At 44.8% G+C, this 22,297-nt stretch overlaps 1 protein-coding gene across 1 annotated transcript in view; it reads right to left on the bottom strand.

Moving 5' to 3' along the window:
* Positions 1 to 574: 574 nt before the first annotated feature.
* Positions 575 to 22,297, bottom strand: part of LOC115181017 (polypeptide N-acetylgalactosaminyltransferase 1) — a gene marked incomplete at its 5' end in the record, with an annotated part of 23,129 nt that continues 1,406 nt past the window's right edge. The window contains 7 exon segments of the mRNA XM_029743131.1: positions 575 to 987; positions 6,002 to 6,136; positions 6,683 to 6,781; positions 6,871 to 7,010; positions 9,813 to 9,993; positions 11,768 to 11,885; positions 20,974 to 21,144. Of these exon segments, the coding sequence (XP_029598991.1) occupies positions 841 to 987; positions 6,002 to 6,136; positions 6,683 to 6,781; positions 6,871 to 7,010; positions 9,813 to 9,993; positions 11,768 to 11,885; positions 20,974 to 21,144 (991 nt within the window).

Here is a 22,297-nt window from a genome sequence, read left to right as displayed (position 1 = left end):
GCTGGAGAGTTCTGAGTCCCCCCTCTCTCTGTTTCCATCTCCTCTCTCTGAGTCTCTCTCTTCAGGCTGCAACTCAGGGGAGGAACACTAGAGGGAGACAGATACTGCTAGGTGCAGCTGTATGGGGCTGTCCTCATACATGCAGTCATACAATACTGCAACAGGAGGGCATATCCCAACACATGTACACACATCCCCTTCCTTCATATGAGTTCACCAGAGTTCATTTCCAAACTCAATGAAAAAAATGTAAGAAAAAAAATCACTAATGAGCCACCTTTACTTGAGAACGCACTTGCTCACACACACACACACACACACACACACACACACACACACACACACACACACACACACACACACACACACACAGGTAAACATAAGTGATGAGTTTGCAGTGTTGGGGAGACTGCCTTGTCCATGGAAGGTGTGAGCAACACAGAACCTTGTATTTCTCTCTCTCTCTCTCTCTCTCTCTCTCTCTCTCTCAACATCATGTCTCTCCTGGAGCAGGTCTCTCTCTCTCTCTCTTTAACAACATGTTTCTCCAGGAGCAGGTCTCTCTCTCTCTCTCTTTAACAACATGTCTCTCCAGGTGCAGGTCTCTCTCTCTTTAAAACATCACCAGTCTCTCTTGATAAAAGTATGAGTCTCTCCTCCATTGAGTCCAAACATGTTCTTTCTCTCCCAGCCGCCATAGAAGAGCCCTGCTTCATCCCATTCAGCGTGGACTGTCCCTTCTGTTCTCCTCCTCTTCCCTCCTCTCACTCTCTCTCTCCGTCAGTGTGTGTGTGTGTGTGTGTGTGTGTGTGTGTGTGTGTGTGTGTGTGTGGGCAGCAGTCAGAAGATCTCAGGCAGCGTGACGTTGCGCAGCAGCCACTGTTGAGAGCGAGTGTGTGTGCAGTCTCTGACGCTGGGCACCTGGCTGTCCTCCTCACTGGCCTTGTCCAGACACTGGTTACTATTGACGTGGATCAGGGTCAACTTCTGTAGAGACAACAGACAGAGAAACAGACCTGGGTCAACTTCTATAGAGACAACATACAGAGAAACAGACCTGGGTCAACTTCTACAGAGACAACATACAGAGAAACAGACCTGGGTCAACTTCTGTAGAGACAACAGACAGAGAAACAGACCTGGGTCAACTTCTACAGACACAACAGAGAAACAGACCTGGGTCAACTTCTGTAGAGACAACATACAGAGAAACAGACCTGGGTCAACTTCTGTAGAGACAACAGACAGAGAAACAGACCTGGGTTAACTTCTACAGAGACAACATACAGAGAAACAGACCTGGGTCAACTTCTACAGAGACAACAGACAGAGAAACAGACCTGGGTCAACTTCTGTAGAGACAACAGACAGAGAAACAGACCTGGGTCAACTTCTACAGACACAACAGAGAAACAGACCTGGGTCAACTTCTATAGAGACAACAGACAGAAAAACAGACCTGGGTCAACTTCTACAGAGACAACAGACAGAGAAACAGACCTGGGTCAACTTCTACAGACACAACAGACCTGGGTCAACTTCTACAGACACAACAGACAGAGAAACAGACCTGGGTCAACTTCTACAGACACAACAGACAGAGAAACAGACCTGGGTCAACTTCTGTAGAGACAACAGACAGAGAAACAGACCTGGGTCAACTTCTACAGAGACAACATACAGAGAAACAGACCTGGGTCAACTTCTACAGACACAACAGACAGAGAAACAGACCTGGGTCAACTTCTACAGACACAACAGACAGAGAAACAGACCTGGGTCAACTTCTACAGACACAACAGACAGAGAAACAGACCTGGGTCAACTTCTACAGACACAACAGAGAAACAGACCTGGGTCAACTTCTACAGACACAACAGAGAAACAGACCTGGGTCAACTTCTACAGACACAACAGACAGAGAAACAGACCTGGGTCAACTTCTACAGACACAACAGACAGAGAAACAGACCTGGGTCAACTTCTATAGAGACAACAGACAGAGAAACAGACCTGGGTCAACTTCTACAGACAGAGAAACAGACCTGGATCAACTTCTACAGACACAACAGAGAAACAGACCTGGGTCAACTTCTACAGACACAACAGAGAAACAGACCTGGGTCAACTTCTACAGACACAACAGAGAAACAGACCTGGGTCAACTTCTACAGACACAACAGACAGAGAAACAGACCTGGGTCAACTTCTACAGACACAACAGAGAAACAGACCTGGGTCAACTTCTACAGACACAACAGAGAAACAGACCTGGGTCAACTTCTACAGACACAACAGAGAAACAGACCTGGGTCAACTTCTACAGACACAACAGACAGAGAAACAGACCTGGGTCAACTTCTACAGACACAACAGAGAAACAGACCTGGGTCAACTTCTACAGACACAACAGACAGAGAAACAGACCTGGGTCAACTTCTACAGACACAACAGAGAAACAGACCTGGGTCAACTTCTACAGACACAACAGACAGAGAAACAGACCTGGGTCAACTTCTACAGACACAACAGAGAAACAGACCTTTTATGGAATGGTCTGCCTACCCATGTGAGAGACGCAGACTCAGTCTCAACCTTTAAGTCTTTACTGAAGACTTATCTCTTCAGTAGGTCCTATGATTAAGTATAGTCTGGCCCAGGAGTGTGAAGGTGAACGGAAAGGCTGGAGCAACGAACCGCCCTTGCTGTCTCTGCCTTGTCGGTTCCCCTCTTCCCACTGGGATTCTCTGCCTCTAACCCTTTTACAGGGGCTGAGTCACTGACTTACTGGTGTTCTTCCATGCCGTCCATGGGAGGGGTGCGTCACTTGAGTAGGTTGAGCCACTGACGTGGTCTTCCTGTCTGGGTTGGCGCCCCCCCCTTGGGTTGTGCCGTGGCAGACATCTTTGTGGGCTATACTCGGCCTTGTCTTCGGACGGTAAGTTGGTGGTTGTAGATATCCCTCTAGTGGTGTGGGGGCTGTGCTTTGGCAAAGTGGGTGGGGTTATATCCTGCCTGTTTGGCCCTGTCCGGGGGTATCATCGGATGGGGCCACAGTGTCTTCTGATCCCTCCTGTCTCAGCCTCCAGTATTTATGCTGCAGTAGTTTATGTGTCGGGGGGCTAGGGTCAGTCTGTTACATCTGGAGTATTCTCTTGTCTTATCCAGTGTCCTGTGTGAATGTAAATATGCTCTCTCTAATTCTCTCTTTCTTTCTTTCTCTCGGAGGACCTGAGCCCTAGGACTACCTGGCATGATGACTCCTTGCTGTCCCCAGTCCACCTGGCCATGCTGCTGCTCCAGTTTCAACTGTTCTGCCTGCGGCTACGGAACCCTGACCTGTTCACCGGACGTGCTTGTTGCACCCTCGACAATTACTATGATTATTATTATTTGACCATGCTGGTCATTTACGAACATTTTAACATCTTGACCATGTTCTGTTATAATATCCACCCGGCACAGCCAGAAGAGGACTGGCCACCCCTCATAGCCTGGTTCCTCTCTAGGTTTCTTCCTAGGTTTTTGGCCTTTCTCAGGAGTTTTTCCTAGGGAGTTTTTCCCAGCCACCGTGCTTCTTTCACATGCATTGCTTGCTGTTTGGGGTTTTAGGCTGGGTTTCTGTACAGCACTTTGAGATTTCAGCTGATGTACGAAGGGCTATATAAATAAATTTGATTTGATTTTGACCTGGGTCAACTTCTACAGACACAACAGAGAAACAGACCTGGGTCAACTTCTACAGACACAACAGAGAAACAGACCTGGGTCAACTTCTACAGACACAACAGAGAAACAGACCTGGGTCAACTTCTACAGACACAACAGACAGAGCAACATTTTTTTAAATATATATTTGAGTCATTTAGCGACGCTCTTACCTAGAGCAACTCACAGTTTAAAAGTGCATTCATCTTAAAGTAACTGTCCTGTGAAAATGTCACTTTTAAAAGTGAATATTCTGTTAACTCATACCCAAATAATGTTGTTGACTCATCCTGTATGTGGCCAAAGAATAAAATTAAGAAAAAACACCTCAAACTGGTATGTCAAAAAGACAGTTTAAAAAAATGCTTGCTATTTCCTCATTGATGATGATGTCATCCTCCTAAGGATGCGCTGGCCAATCAGCAATCTACTCGCGTGAATCATTTTAATGACTAGTATACGCCCACACCATTCAGTTGTTGGGGTACGGCCACACTATTCAGTTGTTGGGGTACGGCCACACCATTCAGTTGTTGGGGTACGGCCACACCATTCAGTTGTTGGGGTACGGCCACACCATTCAGTTGCTGGGGTACGCCCACACCATTCAGTTGTTGGGGTACGGCCACACCATTCAGTTGTCGGGGTACGCCCACACCATTCAGTTGTCGGGGTACGGCCACACCATTCAGTTGTCGGGGTACGGCCACACCATTCAGTTGTCGGGGTACGGCCACACCATTCAGTTGTCGGGGTACGGCCCCACCATTCAGATGTCGGGGTACGGCCACACCATTCAGTTGTCGGGGTACGGCCACACCATTCAGTTGTCGGGGTACGGCCACACCATTCAGTTGTCGGGGTACGGCCACACCATTCAGTTGTCGGGGTACGGCCACACCATTCAGTTGTCGGGGTACGGCCACACCATTCAGTTGTCGGGGTACGGCTACACCATTCAGTTGTTGGGGTACGGCTACACCATTCAGATGTCGGGGTACGGCCACACCATTCAGATGTCGGGGTACGGCCACACCATTCAGATGTCGGGGTACGGCTACACCATTCAGTTGTCGGGGTACGGCTACACCATTCAGTTGTCGGGGTACGGCTACACCATTCAGTTGTCGGGGTACGGCCACACCATTCAGTTGTCGGGGTACGGCCACACCATTCAGTTGTTGGGGTACGGCTACACCATTCAGTTGTCGGGGTACGACCACACCATTCAGTTGTTGGGGTACGGCTACACCATTCAGTTGTTGGGGTACGGCCACACCATTCAGTTGTTGGGGTACGGCCACACCATTCAGTTGTTGGGGTACGGCCACACCATTCAGTTGTTGGGGTACGGCTACACCATTCAGTTGTTGGGGTACGGCCACACCATTCAGATGTCGGGGTACGGCCACACCATTCAGATGTCGGGGTACGGCTACACCATTCAGTTGTCGGGGTACGGCCACACCATTCAGTTGTTGGGGTACGGCCACACCATTCAGTTGTTGGGGTACGGCCACACCATTCAGTTGTTGGGGTACGGCTACACCATTCAGTTGTTGGGGTACGACCACACCATTCAGTTGTTGGGGTACGGCCACACCATTCAGTTGTTGGGGTACGACCACACCATTCAGTTGTCGGGGTACGGCCACACCATTCAGTTGTCGGGGTACGGCCACACCATTCAGTTGTTGGGGTACGGCTACACCATTCAGTTGTCGGGGTACGACCACACCATTCAGTTGTTGGGGTACGGCTACACCATTCAGTTGTTGGGGTACGGCCACACCATTCAGTTGTTGGGGTACGGCCACACCATTCAGTTGTTGGGGTACGGCTACACCATTCAGTTGTTGGGGTACGGCCACACCATTCAGATGTCGGGGTACGGCCACACCATTCAGATGTCGGGGTACGGCTACACCATTCAGTTGTCGGGGTACGGCCACACCATTCAGTTGTTGGGGTACGGCCACACCATTCAGTTGTTGGGGTACGACCACACCATTCAGTTGTCGGGGTACGGCCACACCATTCAGTTGTCGGGGTACGGCCACACCATTCCAATACAGAAAAGCTGCTTTTTATCATACTTCATAAATAAAAAATTGGAAGGAAAACTATGTATTTTACTCATATTGTAATTAATTATATGACATATTTCATAGAAATCTGGAAACACTTGACAGTTACTTTAAGGTAGATAAAACAACAACTAGCACAGTCAGCAGGGTCAGTGGTAGTAAGAAAAGACAAGGATAGGTTGTTTACTGTTGACAGACAGACATACCATGGGGTCATACTCCCAGAGCTGGTTTCCTTTCAGGTGATGACACTTGAGCATCATGACAGGACCGTTGAGTTTGGACACGTCTAGACACAGGTCATCTGTCCTGATCTCTTTATTGGCCGTGTAGCTGAACACCTGCAGGGGACGACACACGGTCAGACAAGAGACCTCTCTCTCTCTCTCTCTCTCTCTTATGTCATTTACATTGTATCTCTCTCCTCTCAGGTCAGAGAAGTTGCTCAGGTTAATGTTTGTCACTATGATAAACACCAAAGGTAATATTATTACTGTTGTCCTGTCATCAGTTGATCAGTTACGGAGTTCTAGCTACCTGGTTTCCTCCCATGCCATGGCAGTCCTAGTTACCTGGTTTCCTCCCATGCCATGGCAGTTCTAGTTACCTGGTTTCCTCCCATGCCATGGCAGTTCTAGTTACCTGGTTTCCTCCCATGCCATGGCAGTTCTAGTTACCTGGTTTCCTCCCATGCCATGGCAGTTCTAGTTACCTGGTTTCCTCCCATGCCATGGCAGTTCTACTTACCTGGTTTCCTCCCCTGCCATGGCAGTTCTAGTTACCTGGTTTCCTCCCATGCCATGGCAGTTCTAGTTACCTGGTTTCCTCCCATGCCATGGCAGTTCTAGTTACCTGGTTTCCTCCCATGCCATGGCAGTTCTAGTTACCTGGTTTCCTCCCATGCCATGGCAGTTGAAGATGCCAACTTTCTCGTTCTCCTTCCGGGCCATGTTGTCCAGACACTGGTTAGTCTCCACGTTACGGATCTGACAGAACAACACACAACCAACAATTATCACTGATTCAATGTGTGTGTGTTTAGTGTGTGTGTGTTGTATGTTTAGCGTGGGTGCACCTCTCCCAGTGAGTAGTAGTGTCGGGGTATCTGGGAGTCAGGATAGACGTTCTCCAGGTACCAGCTGAAAGGTTTACACTGTAGCTTCTGTCTCAGAGACGAGCGAGACGTGATGTCACCATAGTCCACCTTCGTCACACCTGAAACACAGTGTTTTCCATTAGCGTCAGCTGTCGGCTAATCAGCAGGTTACAGACTCATTTTCAGCCAGCTACATTTTCCACTTCATATTAACTAGGCTACTTTTCATTTAAGTTTCAATTCGCTACTCCATCCAGCCCTCTCCTGCTAGAATGAACGATATGTATCTTCTAGCGATCTATTTATAGGCGCCTGTCAGCCACAAAGCGAGTGATGACAGGGAAATGCAGCAGAGAGGAAGAGGCAAAGCAAGAGGTTTCACGCTCGCCAAAATCTGTCCAATGCGTTTCTATGATCTTATTTTGGACCTAAGCTTGTCGCCTGTCTTCCTGCCTTTGGGACAACGACTCCCATTGGTAGGGAGGAGACATGAGCATCTCGTCATTATATAGCCTACAGATTTCTGGTTGCAGTCGAATTTCTTTACACCTGTGGGAGAGAGCATGATTCTCGTGAATTTGCACGTCCCATGTAATGTAAGTGGTAACGATGAGTGGAAATCCATGACTTAGCCTAATTATTGTTTACTGACACAAAATCATTCATTTCTTTTGCGTTTCACATAGCCAGCCACGCGGAGCGGCCTAGGCTATTTACTGTGTGTTGATTGACAACTGAACAGCAAGTGTTGACTAGTTTCTAAAAGGTGTCGAACTGACTGAATAAATTCAAATGGCCTACATCCCTTTGCCCTTCAACATGGTTATATGTCCATGGTGTCGCATCGGGACAAGTCAACCAAAGGATTTCCTAGGTTTCCTTTCCTAGGCTTGCCAGACAGGACGATAAAGTGAGTGACTTTCATCTCGTCAGTCTGTAGCCTACCGAATGGCGTCGGAGAGACGTTCATTTGGCTCCCTAATTTGTATAGGCTACTGGTAGGCCTAGGCTTTTTGGCAATTATCTGCAGATAAATTATGAAAACATTCGATGAAGATGATGAATCATCACTGAAGGAACAATAGACAGTGGAGAGCCTCCTTCTGGTCCAAATATGATAATTAGGGCCCTCAGGGAATCCAGGCATTAGAACAGAATTCAACAATATTCAAAGATGTATTGACCTTATTAGGGAATCAACTAAATGTATTGAAAATGAATTAACTTCCCCAAAATGATCATAAGACAGGAACAGAATGCATCAGTGATTCGTATTTCCTGCAACTTTCTAAGTCAAGAGGCAACGAGAATTCCCCTGTCTGTTTCTGCAGTGCACGAGTCGTTAGCGATGAAGCTCTTCTGGTAGATGGAACGGCTCCCAAAAAACTTCTCAATTAAATGTTAACTACAAAGTAGCCTATGCTGACCTGGCAGAATGATATCAGGGTTATTTTCATCAACCCAGTGGGTATTTGTTTTATCTACCATCATATGTGGCTACAAAAACCCTGCTCAACAACAGCCTCTTGCTAGGTGTGCACTTGAATTAAAGGGTAAATACTAGAGGTTGACCGATTAATCGGAATGGCCGATTAATTAGGGCCGATTTCAAGTTTTCATAGCAATCGGAAATCGGTATTTTTGGACACCGATTTGGCCGTTTTTTTTTTTTTTTTTTTAAAAACCTTTATTTAACTAGGCAAGTCAGTTAAGAACACATTCTTATTTTCAATGACGGCCTAGGAACGGTGGGTTAACTGCCTTGTTCAGGGGCAGAACGATCACCAACTACCCAAAGGACTGGAAGAATCTTACAAACATGTTTCTCATAGTGTGTTTGATATCTACTTCTCTGGATTAGGGATTGTTATTAAAGTAAGAGGAAGCAGTGAACACTAAACTTCCTGTTAGTGGAAGAGAGGTGAACCTTTGTCCTTGTTCTTGTCTGTCCTCTACCTGATCTGTGCAGGGGTGTGTGTGTCTGTGTGTGTGTATGTGTGTCTGTGTGTGTGTCAGTGATGAGATGGCAAGGTTAATAGAGGCTGTGTAGCGTGAAATTATTCTGCCCCTCCCCCCGTCGCACAGTGTCTCCCGACCCCTCCTGTCTCAGACTTCAGTAATTATGCTGCAATAGTTTATCGGAGGGCTAGGGTCAGTCTGTTATAGCTGGATAAATGTTCCTGTCTTATCCGGCGTCCTGTGTGAATTTAAGTATGCTCCCTCTAATTCTCTCTCTCCCCCTTTCTCTCTCTCTCTCTTTCTCTTCTCTCGGAGGACCTGAGCCCTAGGACCATGCCTCAGGATTACCTGGTCTGATGACTCCTTGCTGTCCCCAGTCCACCTGGTCATGCTGTTGCTCCAGTTTCAACTGTTCTGCCTGCGGCTATGGAACTCTGACCTGTTCACTGGATGTGCTACCTTGACCCGGACCTGCTGTTTTCGACTCTCTCTCTCTATACTGCACCTGCTGTCTCTAACTCTGAATGATCGGCTATGAAAAGCCAACTGACATTTACTCCTGAGGTGCTGACCTGTTGCACCCTCTACAACCACTGTGATTATTATTATTTGACCTTGCTGGTCATCTATGAACGTTTGAACATCTTGGCCATGTTCTGTTATAATCTCCACCCGGCACAGCCAGAAGAGGACTGGCCACCCCTCATAGCCTGCTTCCTCTCTAGGTTTCTTCCTAGGTTCTGGCCCGTCTAGGGAGTTTTTCCTAGCCACCGTGCTCCTACATCTGTATTGCTTGCTGTTTGAGGTTTTTAGGCTGGGTTTCTGTACAGCACTTTGTGACATCTGCTGATGAAAAAGGGCTTTATAAATACATTTGATTGATTGATTGGAGAATACATACCTGGCTTCTGTTTTGAAACATCCCCCAGACACACAGCAACCCTCGCCCCTCACTCACTCACCAGGGGAGATGATGTAGAAGAAGTTTTTGAACTGGTCCATCCAGACCTCGGCCAGGCGTCTGTTGTTCTTATTGATGATCTGACCCGTTCCCCCTGGAAACGTGTAGGGCGTGGCCTTCCGGAACACGTGACCCACGTGAGAACACGTCACGATCTCCAACGTCCCCCCGCACTGCCAGATCTACAACACACCAGAAACACTCATGTTACAACTACATAGCCCTGTGTGTGTGTGTGTGTGTGTGTGTGTGTGTGTGTGTGTGTGTGTGTGTGTGAGGGATGCAAACTGTTGAGGGACCAAAACCTTTTTTCCCTCCACTGAAACATAAAAAATCCCTGCTAGGTGGAAATGCAGGTTTGAACTAATTAAACAACACAGAATATGATCTACATGATCAGTCTCTGTATGTCAAATAAAAAGTGGTTCATGTGAACCTGGCTCACAGCTAAAACATGTAAGGAAAACAATCCAATGTTATTTGTTGCCTAGACTTTACTGCAAATGACTCAAGTCTTGAGAAAAAACAATACACTAATATTGCAGTTAGCCATGACAGCCTTTATAATAGAATACGTGTGACCACACACATCTAAATACGGCACTTGAGAAAAAAACATCCTAAAGTAGAAATAGAATGAAACAAACAGGCATTCTATGTTTGCTCTATTGTAGTGGTCACTATAGTAGACCTCGATCAAGTGCACAAGGCTACATGTGTACCAAAATAACATTCACTGAGTAAAACAATAATCCCCCCTCACCCACACAAAGGTGTTACTACCAAGTTCAACACAACAAAAGCAATATCTTTGGGCTACACTGCATGTTATTACATTGTACACGTTCTGCCTGTGGACATCTGTTGTACAATGTGCCAGCAGAGCATGATACCCTTTGTTGGCATACTTGATCTCTTTCAGGCAGAGAGGTCACCTGGCGTACCCCTTTTATCCACTGTGTTGAAAGAAGGAAAGTGTGTGGCGTTTCTTTCACCTCTATAGGCATCCAGCTTAAGCCAGGCCCAGCTCCAACTACACTTGATCCGTGAATCCACTTGTTTAACAAGCAACGCCTCATTTTCACCTAATTCTCTCATTCTGAAAATCAACCACATACTGTAGAGGGAAAACATTAGTTCACAGAAAATAGTTGGTTCGGTAGCTAGTTAACATTTCACACAGATCGCCAGGGTCCAGTAAGCAACTAACGCGTTATAACTTGAGGAACGGCAAGGAGTACCAATTAATACTATAGCGAATTGGTTAGGTTACTAACGTTAGCTCATCTGATGTAGTAACGTTAGCTAGCTAGCTGTCTGACTTTATTAGCCAGCTAATTTTCACACAATAAACTCAATAATTTGATCAGCTAAGTTGGCTAATGTTTCTCAACATTTCTCTGGCTAGCTAACGGAGAACTCCATCCAGCTACTACAGCAAGATACTTAACAACGCTATCAATACTTGTTCCACCACACTTTCTCCCTCACCTCAAACTTTCCAAATGCCAGTTGTTTTTCGGTTACAGCTCATGAAGTATGGTTCATCACCTTCCTCTGCGCCCCACTGCTGTCTTTCAGAGCGCTCTGATTCTGTAACTAGCACATTGGCTGTCTCTTCTCTCTTCGGGCTGCATTCTGTTGTTATGTGAATGATTGGCTGAGCCTTGGACACAGACAGAATTACTCCAAACGCGCATCACTCGTTCACTTACAAACGCGCATCACTCGTTCACTTACAAACGCGCATCGCTCGTTCACTTAGAGTCAGTAGTGATCCAAAGCTCCCACTGCCAAACTTTTCTCATCTGATCTACACGATTCACATAAGTCGCCTATTTTGGATTCAAAAGGGCAAATTTCACCAAAAGGTGACTAGTTTGCATCCCTGGTGTGTGTGTGTGGCTTGCATGCCCTGTGTATGTGTGCGTGTGCCCTGTGTATGTGTGTACTCACCCTAAAGGAGATCTCCAGGTTCTCTCCTCCCCAAATGTCCATACCTGCGTCATACGTCCCTATCTCCTGGAAATAATCTCTGTCTATAGAAAACAACCCACCGGCCATGGTAGGAGTCCTGGGGAGAGAGAGAGAGAGAGAGACAGAGAGAGAGAGAGAGAGAGAGGGGGGGGGGTGGGGAGAGAGAGGGGGAGGGGAGAGAGAGAGAGAGAGGGGGGGGAGGGGAGAGAGAGAGAGAGAGAGAGAGCGAGAGAGAGACAGAGAGAGAGAGGGGGAGGGGAGAGAGAGAGAGAGAGAGAGAGGGGGGGAGGTGGGGGGAGAGAGAGCAAGGGGGAGAGAGAGAGGGAGAGAGGGGAGGGGAGTGGAGAGAGAGAGAGGGGAGGGAGGTGTGGGGGAGAGAGAGAGCAAGGGGGAGAGAGAGAGGGAGAGAGAGTGAGGGCAGAGGGGGAGAGAGGAGGGAGGTGGGGGGAGAGAGAGAGCAAGGGGGAGAGAGAGAGGGAGAGAGAGTGAGGGGAGAGGGGGAGAGAGAAGAAAACAGTCACTCAAAACTACATTCTGATTTCATGTTTGCACAGAGATCACAAGTTTGTCAGTAGAGATGGTATCTTCAGAGGCACAAAAACATCCCGTCCACCTCCAGAGATCGTTGTTTTTTCCTGTTTTTCCATCTCAATCCAATTCAATTCAATGTAAGGGCTTTATTGGCATGGGAAACATATGTTAACATTGCCAAAGCAAGTAATCTCTCTCTCCCTGTCAGTCTCTCAGGAGGGATATACAGTGGCAAGAACAAGTATGTGAAGCCTTTGGAATTACCTGGATTCTGCATAAATTCATCATCAAATTTTATCAGACTTTCATCTCAGATCAAATCACTACAAGTCACTACAATAGACACAAACCGTGTGCTTAAACTAATAACACATAAATTATTGTATTTTTATTGTCTATATTGAATTGAATATATTGAATTGAATCGATTAAGAATTGTTGACTTGCATAAAGCTGGAAAGGGTTACAAAAGTATCTTTAAAAGCCTTGATGTTCATCAGTCCCACGGTAAGACAAAATGTCTATAAATGAAGAAAGTTCAATACTGTTGCTACTCTCCCTAGGACGTCCTGCAAAGATGACTGCAAGAGTACAGCGCATAATGCTCAACTAGGTTAAGAAGAATCCTAGAGTGTCAGCTAAAGACTTACAGAAATCTCTGGAACATGCTAACATCTGTTGATGAGTCTGTGACACATAAAACACTAAACAAGAATGGTGTTCATGGGAGGACACCACGGAAGAAGCCACTGCTGTCCAAAAAAAACATTTCTGCACGTCTGAAGTGCACCTGGATGTTCCACAGCGCTACTGGCAACATATTCTGTGGACAGATGAAACTAAAGTTGAGTTGTTTGGAAGGAACACACAACACTATGTGTGGAGAAAAAAATTAACAGCACACCAACATCAAAACCTCATCCCAACTGTAAAGTATGGTGGAGGGAGCATCATGGTTTGGGGCTGCTTTGTTTGCTATCATCGACAGAAAAATGAATTCCCAAGTTTATCAAGACATTTTGCAGGAGAATGTTAGGCTGTCTGTCTGCCTACTGAAGCTCAACAGAAGTTGGGTGATGCAACAGGACAACGACCCAAAACACTGAAGTAAATCAACAACAGAATGGCTTAAACAGAAGAAAATACGCCTTCTGGAGTGGCCCAGTCAGAGTCCTGATCTCAACCCGATTTAGATGCAGTGGCATGACCTCAACAGAGTGGTTCACACCAGACATCACAAGAATATTGCTGAACTGAAACAGCTTTGTAAAGAGGAATGGTCCAAAATGCCTCCTGACCGTTGTGCAGGTCTGATCCACAACTACAGAAAATGTTTGGTTGAGGTTATTGCTTCCAAAGGAGGGTCAACCAGTTATTAAATCCAAGGGTTCACATACTTTTCCCACCCTGCACTGTGAATGTTTACACGGTGTGTTCAATAAATAAATGAAAACATATAATTGTTTGTGTTATTAGTTTAAGCAGACTGTGTTTGTCTATTGTTGTGACCTAGATGAAGATCAGATGAAATTGTATGACCAATTTAAGCAGAAATCCAGGTAATTCCAAAGGGTTCACATAGTTTCTTGCCACCATATGTCACTGAGCTAAAGACTTGTTTTCAAGATGTTGATCAGGAAGACAACAGGAAACATGGTGCCAGTGCCACATAGAACTACAAATAGAACAGCACACGTCCCCCTGGGGAAACATATTGTGGGAACACGATCTGAGCTGTGGAGCTGTGCACTGTGTGGGGAGTCACACACGTTCTGTTGTTGGCCAGCTGGGAACATAAGAGTAGCAAAACACCTTGGCCACGCAGGCAGGGGAAAACAGAAAAACACCTTGGCTGATATTAGCTGGCTAAAGATAAACTCAATAACATGTTGTTTTACTAAAACTACTTTACTCAGGTCACCTCACGAATAGACTAGTCTGTTTCCCTGTGTTGTGATGGAAGCAGGGACTGACTGGAAACGGGACCTCTGAATATGCCTCTGATAGTCCCAGTTGGACTGGTGGGGAACATGAACAGGAAGAGGTGATGAGGGACAAGCTAAAACAAACCCTGGGTTTTATTCCTGAATGTTCCCAGAGTTTCCCCATCCTCAACTACACAGGAACACAGCAACACGGCTACACCACACTGAGCTCATGTATTTTACTGAAAACAGAAATTCTAACTAAGTCCCAGCTATGCCACTATTACTAGTCTATTACATTTAGAATCAGTGGTGTTAGGAGCAGGGCTGATATCCTCACTGACTGGAGATGAAGAGAGTCTATGTTCCAGTCTCTATGCCACTATTACTAGTCTATTACATTTAGAATCAGTAGTGTTAGGAGCAGGGCTGATATCCTCACTGACTGGAGATGAAGAGAGTCTACGTTCCAGTCTCTATGCCACTATTACTAGTCTATTACATTTAGAATCAGTAGTGTTAGGAGCAGGGCTGATATCCTCTACGTTCCAGTCTCTATGCCACTATTACAAGTCTATTACATTTAGAATCAGTGGTGTTAGGAGCAGGGCTGATATCCTCTACGTTCCAGTCTCTATGCCACTATTACTAGTCTATTACATTTAGAATCAGTAGTGTTAGGAGCAGGGCTGATATCCTCTACGTTCCAGTCTCTATGCCACTATTACTAGTCTATTACATTTAGAATCAGTAGTGTTAGGAGCAGGGCTGATATCCTCACTGACTGGAGATGAAGAGAGTCTATGTTCCAGTCTCTATGCCACTATTACTAGTCTATTACATTTAGAATCAGTAGTGTTAGGAGCAGGGCTGATATCCTCACTGACTGGAGATGAAGAGAGTCTACGTACCAGTCTCTATGCCACTATTACTAGTCTATTACATTTAGAATCAGTAGTGTTAGGAGCAGGGCTGATATCCTCTACGTTCCAGTCTCTATGCCACTATTACTAGTCTATTACATTTAGAATCAGTAGTGTTAGGAGCAGGGCTGATATCCTCTACGTTCCAGTCTCTATGCCACTATTACTAGTCTATTACATTTAGAATCAGTAGTGTTAGGAGCAGGGCTGATATCCTCTACGTTCCAGTCTCTATGTCACTATTACTAGTCTATTACATTTAGAATCAGTAGTGTTAGGAGCAGGGCTGATATCCTCTACGTTCCAGTCTCTATGCCACTATTACTAGTCTATTACATTTAGAATCAGTAGTGTTAGGAGCAGGGCTGATATCCTCTACGTTCCAGTCTCTATGCCACTATTACCAGTCTATTACATTTAGAATCAGTAGTGTTAGGAGCAGGGCTGATATCCTCACTGACTGGAGCTGAAGAGAGTATACGTTCCAGTCTCTATGCCACTATTACTAGTCTATTACATTTAGAATCAGTAGTGTTAGGAGCAGGGCTGATATCCTCTACGTTCCAGTCTCTATGCCACTATTACTAGTCTATTACATTTAGAATCAGTAGTGTTAGGAGCAGGGCTGATATCCTCTACGTTCCAGTCTCTATGCCACTATTACTAGTCTATTACATTTAGAATCAGTAGTGTTAGGAGCAGGGCTGATATCCTCTACGTTCCAGTCTCTATGCCACTATTACTAGTCTATTACATTTAGAATCAGTAGTGTTAGGAGCAGGGCTGATATCCTCTACGTTCCAGTCTCTATGCCACTATTACTAGTCTATTACATTTAGAATCAGTAGTGTTAGGAGCAGGGCTGATATCCTCACTGACTGGAGCTGAAGAGAGTCTACGTTCCAGTCTCTATGCCACTATTACTAGTCTATTACATTTAGAATCAGTAGTGTTAGGAGCAGGGCTGATATCCTCTACGTTCCAGTCTCTATGCCACTATTACTAGTCTTTTACATTTAGAATCAGTAGTGTTAGGAGCAGGGCTGATATCCTCTACGTTCCAGTCTCTATGCCACTATTACCAGTCTATTACATTTAGAATCAGTAGTGTTAGGAGCAGGGCTGATATCCTCACTGACTGGAGCTGAAGAGAGTATACGTTCCAGTCTCTATGCCACTATTACTAGTCTATTACATTTAGAATCAGTAGTGTTAGGAGCAGGGCTGATATCCTCTACGTTCCAGTCTCTATGCCACTATTACTAGTCTATTACATTTAGAATCAGTAGTGTTAGGAGCAGGGCTGATATCCTCTACGTTCCAGTCTCTATGCCACTATTACTAGTCTATTACATTTAGAATCAGTAGTGTTAGGAGCAGGGCTGATATCCTCTACGTTCCAGTCTCTATGCCACTATTACTAGTCTATTACATTTAGAATCAGTAGTGTTAGGAGCAGGGCTGATATCCTCACTGACTGGAGCTGAAGAGAGTCTACGTTCCAGTCTCTATGCCACTATTACTAGTCTATTACATTTAGAATCAGTAGTGTTAGGAGCAGGGCTGATATCCTCTACGTTCCAGTCTCTATGCCACTATTACTAGTCTATTACATTTAGAATCAGTAGTGTTAGGAGCAGGGCTGATATCCTCTACGTTCCAGTCTCTATGCCACTATTACTAGTCTATTAGATTTAGAATCAGTAGTGTTAGGAGCAGGGCTGATATCCTCTACGTTCCAGTCTCTATGCCACTATTACTAGTCTATTACATTTAGAATCAGTAGTGTTAGGAGCAGGGCTGATATCCTCTACGTTCCAGTCTCTATGCCACTATTACTAGTCTATTACATTTAGAATCAGTAGTGTTAGGAGCAGGGCTGATATCCTCTACGTTCCAGTCTCTATGTCACTATTACTAGTCTATTACATTTAGAATCAGTAGTGTTAGGAGCAGGGCTGATATCCTCTACGTTCCAGTCTCTATGCCACTATTACTAGTCTATTACATTTAGAATCAGTAGTGTTAGGAGCAGGGCTGATATCCTCTACGTTCCAGTCTCTATGTCACTATTACTAGTCTATTACATTTAGAATCAGTAGTGTTAGGAGCAGGGCTGATATCCTCTACGTTCCAGTCTCTATGCCACTATTACAAGTCTATTACATTTAGAATCAGTAGTGTTAGGAGCAGGGCTGATATCCTCACTGACTGGAGCTGAAGAGAGTCTACGTTCCAGTCTCTATGCCACTATTTCTAGTCTATTACATTTAGAATCAGTAGTGTTAGGAGCAGGGCTGATATCCTCTACGTTCCAGTCTCTATGCCACTATTACTAGTCTATTACATTTAGAATCAGTAGTGTTAGGAGCAGGGCTGATATCCTCTACGTTCCAGTCTCTATGCCACTATTACTAGTCTATTACATTTAGAATCAGTAGTGTTAGGAGCAGGGCTGATATCCTCACTGACTGGAGCTGAAGAGAGTCTACGTTCCAGTCTCTATGCCACTATTACTAGTCTATTACATTTAGAATCAGTAGTGTTAGGAGCAGGGCTGATATCCTCACTGACTGGAGCTGAAGAGAGTCTATGTTCCAGTCTCTATGTCACTATTACTAGTCTATTACATTTAGAATCAGTAGTGTTAGGAGCAGGGCTGATATCCTCTACGTTCCAGTCTCTATGCCACTATTACTAGTCTATTACATTTAGAATCAGTAGTGTTAGGAGCAGGGCTGATATCCTCACTGACTGGAGCTGAAGAGAGTCTATGTTCCAGTCTCTATGTCACTATTACTAGTCTATTACATTTAGAATCAGTAGTGTTAGGAGCAGGGCTGATATCCTCACTGACTGGAGATGAAGAGAGTCTACGTTCCAGTCTCTATGCCACTATTACTAGTCTATTACATTTAGAATCAGTAGTGTTAGGAGCAGGGCTGATATCCTCTACGTTCCAGTCTCTATGCCACTATTACTAGTCTATTACATTTAGAATCAGTAGTGTTAGGAGCAGGGCTGATATCCTCACTGACTGGAGATGAAGAGAGTCTACGTTCCAGTCTCTATGCCACTATTACTAGTCTATTACATTTAGAATCAGTAGTGTTAGGAGCAGGGCTGATATCCTCTACGTTCCAGTCTCTATGCCACTATTACTAGTCTATTACATTTAGAATCAGTAGTGTTAGGAGCAGGGCTGATATCCTCTACGTTCCAGTCTCTATGCCACTATTACTAGTCTATTACATTTAGAATCAGTAGTGTTAGGAGCAGGGCTGATATCCTATACGTTCCAGTCTCTATGCCACTATTACTAGTCTATTACATTTAGAATCAGTAGTGTTAGGAGCAGGGCTGATATCCTCTACGTTCCAGTCTCTACGTCACTATTACTAGTCTATTACATTTAGAATCAGTAGTGTTAGGAGCAGGGCTGATATCCTCACTGACTGGAGATGAAGAGAGTCTACGTTCCAGTCTCTATGCCACTATTACTAGTCTATTACATTTAGAATCAGTAGTGTTAGGAGCAGGGCTGATATCCTCACTGACTGGAGCTGAAGAGAGTCTACGTTCCAGTCTCTATGCCACTATTACTAGTCTATTACATTTAGAATCAGTAGTGTTAGGAGCAGGGCTGATATCCTCACTGACTGGAGCTGAAGAGAGTCTATGTTCCAGTCTCTATGTCACTATTACTAGTCTATTACATTTAGAATCAGTAGTGTTAGGAGCAGGGCTGATATCCTCACTGACTGGAGATGAAGAGAGTCTACGTTCCAGTCTCTATGCCACTATTACTAGTCTATTACATTTAGAATCAGTAGTGTTAGGAGCAGGGCTGATATCCTCACTGACTGGAGCTGAAGAGAGTCTACGTTCCAGTCTCTATGCCACTATTACTAGTCTATTACATTTAGAATCAGTAGAGTTAGGAGCAGGGCTGATATCCTCACTGACTGGAGCTGAAGAGAGTCTATGTTCCAGTCTCTATGCCACTATTACTAGTCTATTACATTTAGAATCAGTAGTGTTAGGAGCAGGGCTGATATCCTCACTGACTGGAGCTGAAGAGAGTCTATGTTCCAGTCTCTATGCCACTATTACTAGTCTATTACATTTAGAATCAGTAGTGTTAGGAGCAGGGCTGATATCCTCTACGTTCCAGTCTCTATGTCACTATTACTAGTCTATTACATTTAGAATCAGTAGTGTTAGGAGCAGGGCTGATATCCTCTACGTTCCAGTCTCTATGCCACTATTACTAGTCTATTACATTTAGAATCAGTAGTGTTAGGAGCAGGGCTGATATCCTCTACGTTCCAGTCTCTATGCCACTATTACTAGTCTATTACATTTAGAACCAGTAGTGTTAGGAGCAGGGCTGATATCCTCTACGTTCCAGTCTCTATGCCACTATTACTAGTCTATTACATTTAGAATCAGTAGTGTTAGGAGCAGGGCTGATATCCTCACTGACTGGAGATGAAGAGAGTCTACGTTCCAGTCTCTATGCCACTATTACTAGTCTATTACATTTAGAATCAGTAGTGTTAGGAGCAGGGCTGATATCCTCTACGTTCCAGTCTCTATGCCACTATTACTAGTCTATTACATTTAGAATCAGTAGTGTTAGGAGCAGGGCTGATATCCTCACTGACTGGAGCTGAAGAGAGTCTACGTTCCAGTCTCTATGCCACTATTACTAGTCTATTACATTTAGAATCAGTAGTGTTAGGAGCAGGGCTGATATCGTCTACGTTCCAGTCTCTATGCCACTATTACTAGTCTATTACATTTAGAATCAGTAGTGTTAGGAGCAGGGCTGATATCCTCTACGTTCCAGTCTCTATGCCACTATTACTAGTCTATTACATTTAGAATCAGTAGTGTTAGGAGCAGGGCTGATATCCTCTACGTTCCAGTCTCTATGTCACTATTACTAGTCTATTACATTTAGAATCAGTAGTGTTAGGAGCAGGGCTGATATCCTCTACGTTCCAGTCTCTATGCCACTATTACTAGTCTATTACATTTAGAATCAGTAGTGTTAGGAGCAGGGCTGATATCCTCTACGTTCCAGTCTCTATGCCACTATTACTAGTCTATTACATTTAGAATCAGTAGTGTTAGGAGCAGGGCTGATATCCTCTACGTTCCAGTCTCTATGCCACTATTACTAGTCTATTACATTTAGAATCAGTAGTGTTAGGAGCAGGGCTGATATCGTCTACGTTCCAGTCTCTATGTCACTATTACTAGTCTATTACATTTAGAATCAGTAGTGTTAGGAGCAGGGCTGATATCCTCTACGTTCCAGTCTCTATGCCACTATTCCTAGTCTATTACATTTAGAATCAGTAGTGTTAGGAGCAGGGCTGATATCCTCTACGTTCCAGTCTCTATGCCACTATTACTAGTCTATTACATTTAGAATCAGTAGTGTTAGGAGCAGGGCTGATATCCTCTACGTTCCAGTCTCTATGCCACTATTACTAGTCTATTAGATTTAGAATCAGTAGTGTTAGGAGCAGGGCTGATATCCTCTACGTTCCAGTCTCTATGCCACTATTACTAGTCTATTACATTTAGAATCAGTAGTGTTAGGAGCAGGGCTGATATCCTCTACGTTCCAGTCTCTATGCCACTATTACTAGTCTATTACATTTAGAATCAGTAGTGTTAGGAGCAGGGCTGATATCCTCTACGTTCCAGTCTCTATGCCACTATTACTAGTCTATTACATTTAGAATCAGTAGTGTTAGGAGCAGGGCTGATATGGGTAGTGTGTCCTACCTACCGAACGGGCAGAGTGCGGTCTCCCTTGCGACGGTCCATCTCTCTCTGGGGTACAGGGTACCAGCGGAAGTTCAGCTTCCAGTTGAAGCCTCCGTAGGTCATGTCAGAACCAGCCATGTACTCAAACGTGTCATCACTGATCACGTCGATGATGGGACACACCACTGTTTTCCTGCAACACATATTTACACACCTCCACATCAGAAGACCTTTACATCCACAATGACAAAGTGTTGAGTAGATGCTGGGACTTGTGAGTCGTTATCATTTCAATTTCAATCCCTTCTAATATCCAGAACATCTGCAGATCTCTACTGTGTTGACAACAGCAGTTACTAGTGTCTGGTGTTGCTCCTGCCACTACCATCATGCTGTGTGCACGCACGCACGCACGCCCTGACAGTCACTAGACAAACATCAATCAACAGTAGGTAGGTAGTTCCTTAAATGAAGTATCCTTTAATATAGACCACATGGAAAAGTCAAAAGGTGATTTTTGATATGAATTAAGACATGCTAAATGTCTCTCTGTGACTTCTAGGATGATTTAACCCACCTAACCCCAACATTTATCCAAGTTGAAATGTTTTATTGATACCAGTCATGAGAAACATACAATGGTACAGTTTACATAGACCATGGTTGGGCAACCCTTCCTCCATCCTTCCTACAGAAGAAGACATACAGAGGGGTAGAAAGATAGATGCTGGAAAGTACGCTGGGAGAAAAATGTGTTCAGAAAATAACTAAATAATAGTAATTAAGAGGTAATTAGATAAGTAGATAAATAAATAGTGAATAGATGATGAAGGGGCTCTAGACTTGGACCATAATACAGGGTTAGGTACCAGCGCCAGCAAGGAGGCAAAGGCTATAGTTTCTGTAAACGCAACTCTTTGGGGTGACGCCTATAAGAGCAATCAACGGGTTGAGTTCGATAGGCCGATTCAGCACTTCTGAGAACGTCTGGAAAACTGACTTCCAGAATCCCTCTAGTTTGGGGCACAGCCAACACATGTGAATGAGAGAGAAAACTGACTTCCAGAATCCCTCTCGTTTGGGGCACAGCCAACACATGTGAATGAGAGAGAAAACTGACTTCCAGAATCCCTCTAGGTTTGGGGCACAGCCAACACATGTGAATGAGAGAGAAAACTGACTTCCAGAATCCCTCTAGTTTGGGGCACAGCCAACACATGTGAATGAGAGAGAAAACTGACTTCCAGAATCCCTCTAGTTTGGGGCACAGCCAACACATGTGAATGAGAGAGAAAACTGACTTCCAGAATCCCTCTAGGTTTGGGGCACAGCCAACACGTGAATGA

This window comes from Salmo trutta, unplaced genomic scaffold, assembly GCF_901001165.1.
Source record: "Salmo trutta unplaced genomic scaffold, fSalTru1.1, whole genome shotgun sequence".
In the NCBI taxonomy this organism is placed as follows: domain Eukaryota; kingdom Metazoa; phylum Chordata; class Actinopteri; order Salmoniformes; family Salmonidae; genus Salmo; species Salmo trutta.
The sequence above is the reverse complement of the archived record's forward strand: the minus strand, read 5'-3'. Positions and strand labels throughout refer to the sequence as shown.